Source organism: Gallus gallus, chromosome Z (assembly GCF_016699485.2).
Source record: "Gallus gallus isolate bGalGal1 chromosome Z, bGalGal1.mat.broiler.GRCg7b, whole genome shotgun sequence".
NCBI classification, from domain to species: Eukaryota; Metazoa; Chordata; class Aves; order Galliformes; family Phasianidae; genus Gallus; species Gallus gallus.
This window is the reverse complement of record NC_052572.1, coordinates 83651728-83664658: the sequence shown is the minus strand read 5'-3', so window position 1 is coordinate 83664658 and position 12931 is coordinate 83651728. Positions and strand designations below refer to the sequence as shown.

Genomic DNA, 12931 nt, shown 5'->3' with positions numbered 1-12931 from the left:
TTTGTTTTTCAGTATATGTTTGTCTCCTTGCTCTCCAGAGATACAACTTACAAGCTGTTAAAATCTATATGTCGACATCTTGAGGTAAGTACTAGTGGGAATGAAGAAATGCAGCTTTGTGTTCGTTATTACTGCTTTCCCACTTCTAAGTGCTGAGCAATTAGTAGGAGTGTTTCTTGCTAAAGCTGCTGCTTTTTTTTTTCAGGATACAAGTATGGGTAACAGTACCAATCCATCTTCTGTTGAAAGTAGCTTCAGGGCTGATCGTCCCACAACTCTGTCCCTGGTAAACAGCTTCAATATTTGTTCTTTTATTGCACTGCTCTGGTCATTGCCAATCCTATTAGAATGTCTGAAGGAAGGAGACCAAAGAAAATCATGACATCTGTTTGTAAAATTTCCATGAGCAGCTTTTTTTAACATTAAGAAGCAGTGAGTATGATTAGTATAGGTATAGTTTGATCTAATTAGATATATACTCTGTATGTCTTAGATATATTACAAGGTGTGTATGCCCTTCATATTTCTGTTGCCGTCAGATTTCACAGTTCTGTGTACTTAGTTAACAGTTGCTGCTTCCTCTGACATTAACTATTTTCTGAGTGTTTCTTGTTACAATCCTTCCACTGTGAGCCAGTTCAGACAGCTGAAAGAGCTGTGTCTCCACATCTGATGACCAGATTCTAACTCTAGAAATGCCTGTTCTGGAATTGTCTGTCTAGCAGTCTTTCTTTTGCAGGCATACTTAATCCCTTCACTTAAACTAAGACAGGGAATGAGGCTTAAATTCTGGTGGTTATAAGTGGTTTGCTTATTTTGCTAACACGATCTCAACATCTTGATATCAAAGATTATTTCTGGTCAGACAGTTTTAAATATGTAATTACTAGTTCAGTTTCTACAAGGAAGTCAGAGGAAACAAGGTTAATTAGACTTGCTATGACTGTTTTCCCATCAGGATTTCAATGAAGACTATTCTGATCTCGATGGAATAGTACAGGAGCAGAGACAAGAGATGGAGGAGTCCAGCAGCACAGGCTCACAGACCCCAGAGCTAGAACGCTTCCAAGGTGAGTGGGGTCGTGGAGCTCCAAGAAAATGGGAACAGCTTAGCTCTCAGTTTTGCTTCTGTAATTTCTTTTGATGTGGAGGAGGGTCTGTGTTCTCCACAGTTGTGCAGACTAGTTATGTATTGTCTTCCTCCAAGTTGCAAAAGCTGAATTTCCCTTATTATAGTGCTTTGTAATCCAGAATTAAATAACAGCTTTGTCACCATCAGGCTTGATTATCACTACTGACTCCAATTGTATTCACTGTTTATTTCATATACCCCTTATCAGCTATGCTGTCAGAGATACAGCTTAGCAAATGTTCATGCTTCCTTTCTCTTCCTCTTTCCCTTTCCCTGACCCCTTCCCCTTTCCTTTTCATTTTTAATTAAAAAAAAAAAAAACTACTGTAAAGTAGCTCGAGTTATAAAGAAATGTCTCTTTTGTTTAGTGGTATGGTTTGGGGTTGTTTAATTTGGTATTTACTGTGTGTATGTTTTTAAGTGTTTGGTAGTATTTATGAAGCAGTAACGAAATTGTGGTGTCATCACTTGTGGAATGAATGCTTCTGAATGATTATTTAACTTGCTGTCTTGCTTCCTTGAGGCTGATAACTACTTCAGACCTTTCAATTTTCTTTCTCATAAGTGAAAAAAAAGAATAATCCCTTAAAGATGTGCAAGAATGTGCATGTAAAACATGAACTGAACTGAGTGTGACTGGATTTTTCTATTCTATCTCACTCTATCTCATTCGAGATACCATCTGTATGTAAAAAAAAAAAGTTGGGAAAGCGAGCTGTAATCTTTTTAACGTAAGAATTCTGTATCTCCATTTGATAGTGATATTAAAGATATTAGGAGTCATCTCTGTAGCATATTTGGTCCTTTTGAGAGATTGCTTTTGTGTCTGTTTAATCTTCAGACTGGAAATTCAGTGATAATCTGTGAAACTTGCACGGGTTGCCTTCTCTTAAGCAATCTGGAAATGTAAATGTACTATACGTAATTCTCTTCCAGTCCACATGCTTTTTTCTCCTTTGTCATTATGTGCAATTATTGCATGGATTATTTTAAGGCCAGTAGACTAACTTCTGCTTTCTATCTGTGTCCAAAAATGCATCTCTTAAAATCGTTCTGTTGCCATATTCCTTGACTAACTTAAGCTACGAATCGTTTCCTTTGACCTCATATTTCAGCTTTATGAAAAATGTTGCTTTTGACAGATTATCACGTTGTCGAGACAGAGACTCACTTGAAAGTTTCAAAGACTGAAACAAAGTCTGTCCATTCCGACGCACGCAGTAAATGGGTACCTGAAGGAAAAGCCAGAAACTGCCTTCGAAATGGTAGGAAATTAAGGGCAGATCCACACCTGAAGTTAGTTGAGACAAATTCATGTAGTTATGTCAGTTCACCTAATATGGAAGATTTCTTCCTTGTTCATCTCTCTGTTTATATTACCTGTTGCGTGCTTCAAAACACCGTTGTGTCTTTGGTATTTCCTGATCAAAATAACGTGTGTTCTTTCCCTAGCAGGTCATTCTGAACCTTTCAGATTCTTCCACAAAGTTAAGTTCCAGAAGCTCTTATCTCTGAACCATATACTTATATTTTATGCAGTTCTGTAAGTAAACAATATCAAGATTGTTGTGATACTCTGATTTTTAAATGTTGATTAATATTATCTCAGCTTTGCTTGAAAGAGAGGAGGTTGATGAGAATTTTGGCCCTTATATCTTTTCAGAACTAGAAATGCCAGGATAGACCTATGTAACGGACCTTTTACTTCTAAAAGCTAAGGATTTTTTGCTTCAGAAATGGTTGAAGAGTTTAACTACTTGCACTTAGCAGAGCTATACCCAAGGTTCAGACTTTCAAAACTATCTGAATGCCAGCATGTACAAATAATGATTTACATGTCTTTTAATGTTGCATTTCTGAGGTATCTCTGACATTCCCATGTCCATATAATCATAACTGATGTATCTTATTTTTTTCTCTTACAGTGTCTGTGTTTTAATATTGTCTACCTTCTACATGAGATATAAGATCAATGTCCTGGAAGAACGTCTTATCTCCATTGCATCTTTTGATTCACATGTTAAGGAGTAAGATGCACTCTATTTCAATTAAAAAAAAAAAATACTTACCCAGTATCTTATGCTAATCCAGTCTTTTCAGAAACATCTATGTTACTGTTGTGCCCTCATGAAACTTAATGTAGTTCTTGTGTCTGCACAAGCCTCACAGGATTCCTTTCAAGACTTTTAATGCAAGCATATGGCATGATGTAGTATTGCTTTCAGGATGTTTCAGATAACTGAGTAATGGTAATGTGAACTGCTGAAATGAGTTCCTTTCCAGATAATGACTCGGTGAAAAACTATGACTTCAGTCTTAGTGTCATTTCATTAACCTACAATGACAGAAGGTATTTTGTAATCTTCAGGCTAATACATCTGACTTACTTATAGGGTGTTTTTTAGAGTTTTGAGCTGCCCAACTCCTCTTTAGAGACTGATATCATGTCTTGCAAAAATAAATAATAACAAAAAAAAACAATAGAAACTACCACAAGTTCTTTATGTCTTTGAAGAGAACTAGCAAAAAAAATATAAGAAAAGGTGTCCAGGACTGCTCTCAGTATGGAGTAGAAGGATAGAAAATAATTAAATCATATTTCCTGGTTGCACTTACAGAATATTCAAGCTATATAAAATTAGAAAACATACCATCAGTTCACTGCAAATCTAAGGAAGAAGCAGTGTAGGACTGCAAATCTTTTATTATAAGTCTCCTAGCAATTATTTAGTAGTTTGATTCTGTAACTGTGCTCAAGGCATGGATATGATCTTGCCCTCCTCTTTTTTTAATCCCTCTGTTGCACGAACAGAAAATTTGCAAACTTCAAAGGGAGAGGCCACATAAGGATTTGTATTAGGACAGTATGCAGCGGTAGGTCATATGAGCATCCTCAGAGAACTTAGGACAGAAGGGAATTCAGCTGGATACTGAAAATACAGTGAGTTTATTTAGTATTAAATTTGGCATTAACTCTTCTCTCCCTCTTATGACTTAATTTTTCTGAGCTTCTCTGAAAAACGTTACTTAGTCATTTCTAAACCTCACTGCAAGATCTGCTGTGCCACAGTGCAGTTAGCAGTGCTGGCAGCTAAAGAAGCACTCCCTGAAAAAACAGGAGAAAACAAAATTCGAGACAGCTGTAGCCAGGTGGAATGGAGATCTCTGCAGAGTGTTTCAGACTTGGTTGTACTGTCATTCTGAGCAATGACTGTGCTGCTTAGGATCCACAGAAAACAGCTGAAAACTGCATGGATTGCATACATAACAAAGCCAGGTTCTTAAAAGGAAGGAAATTGTGATTTATCTTAAACAGGCTTGCATTTATATTTTACCAATAGTATGGGAAGAAGGGTAAATGTAGTAGTAGGCAATGTTAAAAGCCGTTTACCCACTTTTATATATTTTGAGTAACAGGATCATCTGAAGCACTCTTACACAGAAAGGTCCTGTTTTCTGTTGTTCTAATCCTAAAGCAGGGGTACAGGATGACCTAATGTTCACTTGTATTATGTCAAGGGGCTGCACTTTTTGGTTTTCTCTAAGTCACACAACACAGAACTTAGGCAGCTCTTCAGCTTCTTTCTAGATGAAAAACTGTACAGCTATTTCCACTAAACTTCTGGGGAGTGAAACAACGTAAGGAGTCAGAAGTACGGAAGTGACTTAGGGCTTTGTTTCTGTAAACAAGTACAGTTCACAATGTTACCATTCCAATAATTCGTATCTGAATGTGGCTTTCAGCTCTGCTTTCCATTTCCTCACTTCCATCACACAAAACTCTTCATTCTGTTTGACAGACATCCAGTGCACCAACGTTTGGAATCTCACCTGCAAATCAATGCCGATGCCTTCTGTGATGAGTTAACTGCTAATCTTATAAAATTGGAAAAGGTAACTTTGTATGATATGATGCAAATGCTGGTAGCACTCATTAGGTTCTTCCTGAATTCCTATGGTCTGTTTTTTTGAAGGTGCCAAGTCACTCCCAGATTTCATACTAGAAGCTAGCATGTTTTACTAGAGGATGCACTGTAATTTATGGGGCTGTAAATTAGCCAGCATACAAGCATTGGTCTGTGTAGCTCTTTTGCCTTGCGCTGTGGCTCAGCACCAAAAACACTACTAGGCCAATCAGGTCAGGGATGATTATTACATTTAATTATCTTGATTTTTTAAATTCTGTCCATCAGAGTTAAGGATTCTAAATTTAACAGGAAATTTCCATAACAAGAATGCCTTGTCTGGGGCCTTTGTTTGGGTTTTGGTTTTCTGATTAAGAAAGGCCATGCTGGTACTCATATGTAGTCATCCTTTTCATACAAAATGGCTGGAATCCACCTCTCTTCAGTATCACAAATGCTGCTGCTGCACCAGCTGTCTAAGTCACTGTACCTGAACTTTGCCTATGCCTTTACTCTTCACTGTTCTTTAATTGCAAGCCTAAGTGCACTTGCTGAAATTGAAAGTCTGTGCAGAACAAGAGTGGATGGGAGAACTTATTTCCACTTTATGTGTAGTGGTGAGTTTGCCTTGGCCAACAGTCAGACCCACCAGCTCAGCAGCTCTCTCACTCCTCCTCAGCAGAACAGGGGAAGAAAATAGGGTGAGAAGGACTGTGGATCAAGATAAAGGCAGGGAAATTGCTTACCAGTTACTATTACAAGCAAAACAGACTCAGCTTGGGGAAAATCAGTATATTTTCATTAGGTAGTGAGAAACAAAGACAAATATTAGAACAACACCTTTCCTATTTCCCAGGCTTATCTTCTCTCCTGACTTCTCTTCTTCCCTACCACCAAGCTATTCTTGGGGTTCAGTGTAAGGATTATTGTAACTAAACATCACTTTTTAGTCTGCCACTCCGTCCTTTTATTTCTCTTCTGCTCCAGTTGCATTTTACCCTGCACTGATGTGGGCTTCTCCAAAGGCAGAAGTACCTTCAGGAAACACCCACGTGTTCTGGCATACATAGCCTCTTCATACTCTCCATGGGACACCTTCACCCCTCTTCTTCTCCTGTCTCCTCCTTGGCCTTGGTTTTCCCTATGCAGTTTCTGTTTTTCTCTCCTCTCTCCATCTGATGTTTTTGCTTTGTATTCAATGCACTTTCCCAGAGGTGCCACTGCCTTGGCTGCTGGGTTCTGCTGTGTCTGAGGTGGATCCGTTGGAGCCTGCTGGAACAAGCTGTACTTGGCACTGGGCAGCCCCAGCATCAGCTCACAGCCCACCCCACCACCAAATCTTTGACACCTCTACCTGCTAATAGGCATATGGAACAGGTGTGTTGAGGAGATGTCAGAATCAACTGGCTAAGCATGACAAAAAAAGAAAAAAGCAGAGTGAAAACAAGTTACTGAAATTCCTGTGTGCTTAAATCAGATGGGATATTTTTGCCTCTGTTTCTAAAACTGGGCTTTTGCCAAGGCTCTTCAGTGCCTTTTTTTTTCCCCCACAAAGTAGGTTTCTCAATTAGCGTAAAGATCATATAATATCACTGTTACCCATGTGGCACTGGATCAAGAGAGTCTCTTCCAAAAAGAGATTTCCCTCCATATACACCCACCCCATGTGTACAGAAGTCTAGAGTATTGCTGGCACGTGCCTCTGTATGCTCTGGATGATAACAGTACGAATACCAGAGAAAAATTCTTACCAGCTGATTAGTAGTTACAATCTTTAGCCAAATTAGGCCATCTAAGAAGTTACCAGCTGTCTGGGACAAGCTTGCAGATGGCAAGACGTTTCATGGAAGACCTCGCTTTGTTTCAGCAGGGAGCCTGCAAAAGCAAGAGGACTAGGCAGGCACAGTCTCTTTCATAGTCTCCGCCTGGAAACACATCAAAAGACAGATGGATGTTGGAGCATTCAGCTGTTCCCAGAGAAGCAACCCTTAGTCCTGAATTAGAGTCTTCAGTCATGTTCTTCTTTCATGTAGTGTCTGCAGAATCGAACCCTTGTCATTGCAAAACAGTCAAGACTCTTATCAGCTGCTTCTCACACAAGTTAAATGAGTACTGCATGTAGCTGCCACAGCCAGTAGTTAAAATGTTGTTTGACTCTACTGCACTGAAAAGCTGGCAGAAATCCTGTGAGTTATATGCTCAAGTTAGCAGTTCAGCTGTTCTGTCTGTCTTGGTGAAAAGTGCTAGTAATTGACTTCAGCTGGCTTCAACAGCAAAGCTAACACAAAAGTTTCAGTGCGAATTGTCATCTCTTCCCCCCTTCTTGTGGGGCTGCAGCACTGAAAACTACTTCACACAAACTATCTAGGTTAAAAATGAAGAATTACTCTTCAGTTAGTAAGTGTTCGGTGCAAAAGTATGCTGCTATTATTTTTCAAGTGACCTTGTGATTTTTACCAGCTCTGCTTCATACTTGGAGTCAAGAAATCCCCATGGCCTAGCAGAATTGTGCTTTGGCTTGTAAATAATTCTAACAGGTTGTTAAAATGCACCACGTCTGTTAAGATTAAGTGTTAAAAGTGGGTGAAGGAAAACCGTGGCCTGATTTTACTCATTTCTTTATTCTAACATAGCTTGTTAAATGGAAGTTCGTGTGTAAGGCTCTTACAAAACTGTTTTTCACTGTTCTTGAAAAAGATGGACATCTGGGACAGCAGTTCAATGAGGAAGGATTAAGAGGTGATGTCTTTGGGCAGGAATTACAATGTACAATGGTATAATCAATACAGGAGCATAGGGACACATGTGCTTGTGGTTGGAAGACCTTATTTTGCTGTATACATTTGAAGCCTCTGTAGTTGAAGCTGTTCTAAAACTATTTGAATTACTGAAACCTAGAAGCTGTGACTTTTACATCCAGAGCTTGTATTTTGTTTTGATTGAATTCAAAGTTTGGGATTTATTGAAAATTTCTTTCTAGCTCTAGTTTTGTTCTCCTGTCTCCTATCTGATGAAGAAGAGAACCCATGGGAGGTTGCAGGAGACACCTGTAAGCGATATCAGCTTGGTTTCAGTTGCTCAGCTAAGCATTCTGCTGCCTGATCATATCTGGATGCTTCCTTTGACTCTTGTCATTTAATATGAATACTCTCACTTAATACGAATAGCACTGGTATAAATAGGTGTGACAGAACTAACAAGCACACAGAGAATACATTGAAGAATGTCTTGATTCTTAAAAACGTAGTATAACGCTTTCTGTTTCCCCATCATTTTTGTCTCTTTTTCTAAGATACAGAATAACTTACAAAAACTGCTTGAAGATGATGAATGAAATGCTTATGTTCTTGGACTGCTTCAGACTTCACTCATCTCGCTTGACAAACAGATCCAAAGGAGCTCTGCTGGACAGAGTTCAAGCTTCTTTATTTTCAGTCCAAGCCAAGGTTAGACTGCTGATGCTCATATCACAACACAGAAAGTCATTTTTATTGTTCAACAACTACGTTTGTCTGCATGTTTTGAAAATAAGGGTTTTTTTTTTCCTTCTTTATTGTGTGAAATAATTAATGGATTTTACAGTTTGTTTGATTTTAGCTTTCCTTGCACCAGTGCAAACCTGGTGCAACTCCTTTTACCTCAGCCTTTCTTTCCTGCCTCTTTTCATGTACTTGTAAATAAGAACTGCAGACACAATTCATATGCTGACGTGCTGTGTGAATGAGCTGGTGTGTGTCTCACAACCGTGGCTATGGATCAGGGCTGTGCTTTTTTCTTTCTGTCTTATCATCCCAAAGATTAAAACCAAACACCTCTGGGTTTGATTCTGTGGAGTGCTGGATGTTTGATGTGTGCTCAGCTCTCAGGTGCTGTAAAAAGGCTCAATTCCGTGCTCTGTGGCACTGGATCACCGCTGAGCATAAAGTCCATTTGTACTGGGGATTCATTTTACATCAAAGTCAAGCTTGAAATATGTGTGAACTTGCCAACTCACCGTTAAGTTGCTTGTGAATAGCATTATGGGTATGACATGTCTGTCTGGAAAACCAGCTGTTCTTCCTGTCTGCTCATTAAGTCTGTCCTTTAAGTTAATTTATCAGTGTGAAGATCTCAGCTAGCTTTCCTTAGAGCTGCATGGAGTCTTGGTTGGCTAAGCAAGCACATTTCCTGTTCTAGTTTATATAAGTCTAGTTCTGATATGGGAGAGATATTTCCACATAATAGAAACTGACAAATTACTGAAATTATTTTTATTGCCACGTTGTTAAACTGAAAGAAAAGATGGACGTCTGGTTTGTTATGGCACAATATTTTTTCACCTTACCTAACGGGATAACTGTTTCAGATTTTTTTAGCTTTCTGATTCTCAGAGCAGACTGGTTCATCTGAAAAAGCAATATTTAGGATAATGACAACTTGTATGTGCAATATAGCTGTTTATATATGTTCTGCATTTTATAACCATTTCTGTGAAATGTACCTTACTTTGTTTAAATAAACTTCTTTGAAACAAGCAACTCAGTGCTATGATTTAGGAGGAAGTTTTTCACCCAGAGGGTGGTGACGCACAGGAACAGGTTGCCCAAGGAGGCTGTGGATGCCCCATCCCTGGAGGCATTCAAGGCCAGGCTGGATGTGGCTCTGGGCAGCCTGGTCTGGTGGTTGGCGACCCTGCACATGGCAGGGGGTTGAAACTCAATGATCATTGTGGTCCTTTTCAACCCAGGCCATTCTATGGTTCTGTGGTTCTATGAATCCATCAGTTTTAATCAAACACGATACTCGTGATCTGAGTAGGCTTAATCTTCACAGTACAAAGTACGTGTAGAACTCAGTACCCAGTGCAAAGGACCTGCATCCTGCCTGTGTGTTTCCACTTACTCAGTCATACTCAGTGTCTTCCCAGAGCGGAAAGACAAAACAATATGATCGAATTTCCCCTTTTTTGCCTCTTGTAAAGAAACGTTAATAATTTTCTCAGATGTTTCCTCCTTGAGGGATAAGGGATGAATAATGTTGAGGCAGCTGAGAGATCCATTTGTGCTTTGTGATATGGTTGCTTAGCACAAGTTTCCATCTAAGTGTACTTGGTTAGAAATCTGTGAGGTCTCTTCTGTCTGTTTCAATATAAGGGCTGCAGTTCTATTTATGGTGCTTTAAAAATTGAGGTCACAAGTCACTTCTGTCAGAGGAGCATCTAGGTAATTTAATTATATCCATCAGCTGGTCTGAATTTGCTTACTACTCCTTTAGATCAGCAAGGATGTGCTTTGCTATATAAAAACGAGAGAGAGAGAATATTACATAAAGCAGGCAGGCTAAGCCTGTAGGCAGGCTTATCACCAGCCATAAGCAAACAGAGTAATTGTAGAGGCGAAAGGTAGAGCGTGTCCTTTAGCCTGTGTGGCTGCACGCTAGGGGAGGTGAGTCTGGACAAAGGTGTGCAGCCGTGTCTCACATGGGGAAGAAGCAAACTGCACTCCAGTGGAAGAAGCAGCAGTTTTAGAGCTTTTGCCTGTGGTCTCAGCTCTTCAGTTTGTAGCCTCGCTCCTTATTTTCCTAGGGGTAGGATGAGGCTGATAAAAAAGCATCCTTCCTTTTCATCTTCCTTCCTACTTTCTTTTTTTCTTTTTAATTTGTTTCAGGTACGTGTGTCTGTTGTGCCTCACAACTTAAAGGCAGGAGAAATGAGGACTAGGTCCCAGTAGCTGCAAGGCATCTTGTTGTGGGTAGTGCTGGGTCCTGACAAGCTGCTGGGAAACTGGAGATGTGTGGAAGGCAGCAGGGCCGCATCAGGAATATATTATTTCCTACTTGTAGTTGCTGAGCCAATTATTTTTCCTTATTAGTCCTAGCCCAACGTGCTTCAGTTCCTATGAGTTCTAAGGGAGGGGGAAAAAATGGTGTTTGATTTTCTTTCCCAGAAAATGGCTTTTGAAGAATGTGCCAAGGCACTTCAGTGACTGCAGGTGGGAGTCCTAGGCAGGACCTGGCTTTTCCACAGTTGGTTCTGGCAATACCCAGCAAATAAAAAGTCCTTACAACGTGGTTTTCTCCTCTTCACGGGTATGGACTTAGACCAAATAACTGATAGCCCCTGGGGATGGGGTGTAAAGGAATGGAATATGTTATACGCGCGGTCTTTTGGTATTTCTGAATTCATCTAACTGCAGACTGCTGCCAAGAGGAAGAGTCTTTTCTTTCCTTTATTCCCTCTGCCATACTCCCAGCTATTGTTCATTCTCACAGGAAGGAGAAGGGATGGGAAAATGAAGTAGTGTGGGTTTGGAGAGAAGGGGTGGTTGAGGGGCTGTAGGATTCATTTTCTGCCACATTACTTGCCTGAACTGGCTAGGCCTGAGGGACATCACATGTATGCTGCTACTCATGTGAAGTTCACTCTCCAGGGAAAGCAAATGTTGAAGGCCCTTCTCAGCAGAAAACCAATGGCAGCAGCTTGGCTGGCATTTGCAAAGAATACAAATGGGTTCGTGTGCGTGTGCTTGATTTTAATGCCATCACTGATTGTTTGTGCAGTTATGTAGCAGTGCTCCCAGCTTCCTTTTACACCTGCTCTTTCATTTCCAGACTTTGAGCTTAACAGTCAGCTGATTGACATTAAATAAACCTCTGGGTTGGTGCTTTACGGGCCTTTGAAGGTGATGGCTCAGCTGGTTTACCTGCAGCTGCCTGTGAATTGCTATGCCCAAAGGATACGTGAGGTTTTGCCTCCACAGGGCAGGTGTGACGTGCAATAAATATGATGAAAAAGCTGGCTGTTTATGCAGAACACTGAGCAAATAGTTTCTTTCGTGCTCAGTACCTCTGTGTGATTTTCGTGTACAGAGGAGGAATAATACTGTTTGAAAAGGTTTTGGCAGGACCTGCTTTCAGTTTGCCTGGTGAGACTGTCAGAGCCCGACATGCAGATTTGCTCAAGGAGAAAAATGGGCTGATCTTTCTTGACAAACCTCAGTTTATGATTGTTTGTTTCTCTGGCTGTCTTAAGCCATAAATTCGATATGATCCCATCTTATAACTGTGACATTTCACGATGGCTGAGTGAACAACCACAACAAAACATATGCCAATAAATTCCATTTAGTTGTCTCTCGGATTATTCTGTTTATCAGTAGCACTGTTAGATTTCAACTAAAAAAAAGCATAAAATAAAGCAACGTACAGCATGTGGACTCACTCAATAGCACTTAACAGGCTTTTAATCCCTGAGCTTCACAAAGTATTATGATGCTAACATGCCTATCATGGTAACTATTCCCACCCAAAATACAGACCTTTCAGTGGTACATACTTTTTTGCTGTGATGTTGACCATCTGCTTTTATTGACCTTCGAGTTTCCACTTAGAAGCATGGAATCACGCAACTGTTTAGGTTGGAAAGACCCTTAAGGCCATCAAGTACGACCATCACCCAACACTACCAAATAAGGCACGTTTCAAACCCATCAATAAACCATATCCCAAAGTGCCATATCTACACGTCTCTGAAATCCCAGCAGGGGTGGGGGCTGCGGCACTGGGACTCTTCTCCCTGAAGAAATTCATTCTCACATGTATCTGAAGCTCCCCTGGCACAACTTAAGGATGTTCAGACGTTGGCTCACGTTCAGCCAGCTGTCACCCAGCATTCCCAGGGCCCTTTCTACAGAGCAACTTTCCAACCACTCATCCCCAAGCTTGTGCTGCTGCCTGGGGTCAGTGTGACTCAGGTGCAGCTCCCGGCACTTGGCCTTATTGAAGGCATTCAAGGCAGCTGTATGTTAGCGAAGCCTTCCCTAAACTAGACTGGCTGATACAAAGAGTGGAATGACATTTCAGATATCCACTGTTAAAGTGATGTGTGCTCTGCAAAAATCACTTTTGCACCACAAAG

General features: G+C 40.4%; 1 protein-coding gene across 3 annotated transcripts in view; it reads left to right on the top strand.

Annotated features, from left to right (window-relative positions):
• GRAMD3 (GRAM domain containing 3) overlaps nt 1–9554 on the top strand; it is a 41237-nt gene extending 31683 nt beyond the window's left edge. For 2 of the 3 annotated variants that reach the window (XM_004949694.5, XM_025144973.3), the window contains exons 7-14: nt 13–84; nt 206–286; nt 959–1070; nt 2275–2397; nt 2588–2675; nt 3058–3159; nt 4933–5026; nt 8330–9554. In XM_004949694.5, coding sequence (XP_004949751.2) covers nt 13–84; nt 206–286; nt 959–1070; nt 2275–2397; nt 2588–2675; nt 3058–3159; nt 4933–5026; nt 8330–8371 — 714 coding nt within the window. In that variant the 3' untranslated portion in view covers nt 8372–9554. Of the gene's footprint in view, nt 1–12; nt 85–205; nt 287–958; nt 1071–2274; nt 2398–2584; nt 2676–3057; nt 3160–4932 lie in introns of all 3 variants that reach the window. The other variant, XM_046905511.1, reaches the window with a different exon arrangement.
• The last annotated feature ends 3377 nt before the right edge of the window (nt 9555–12931 follow it).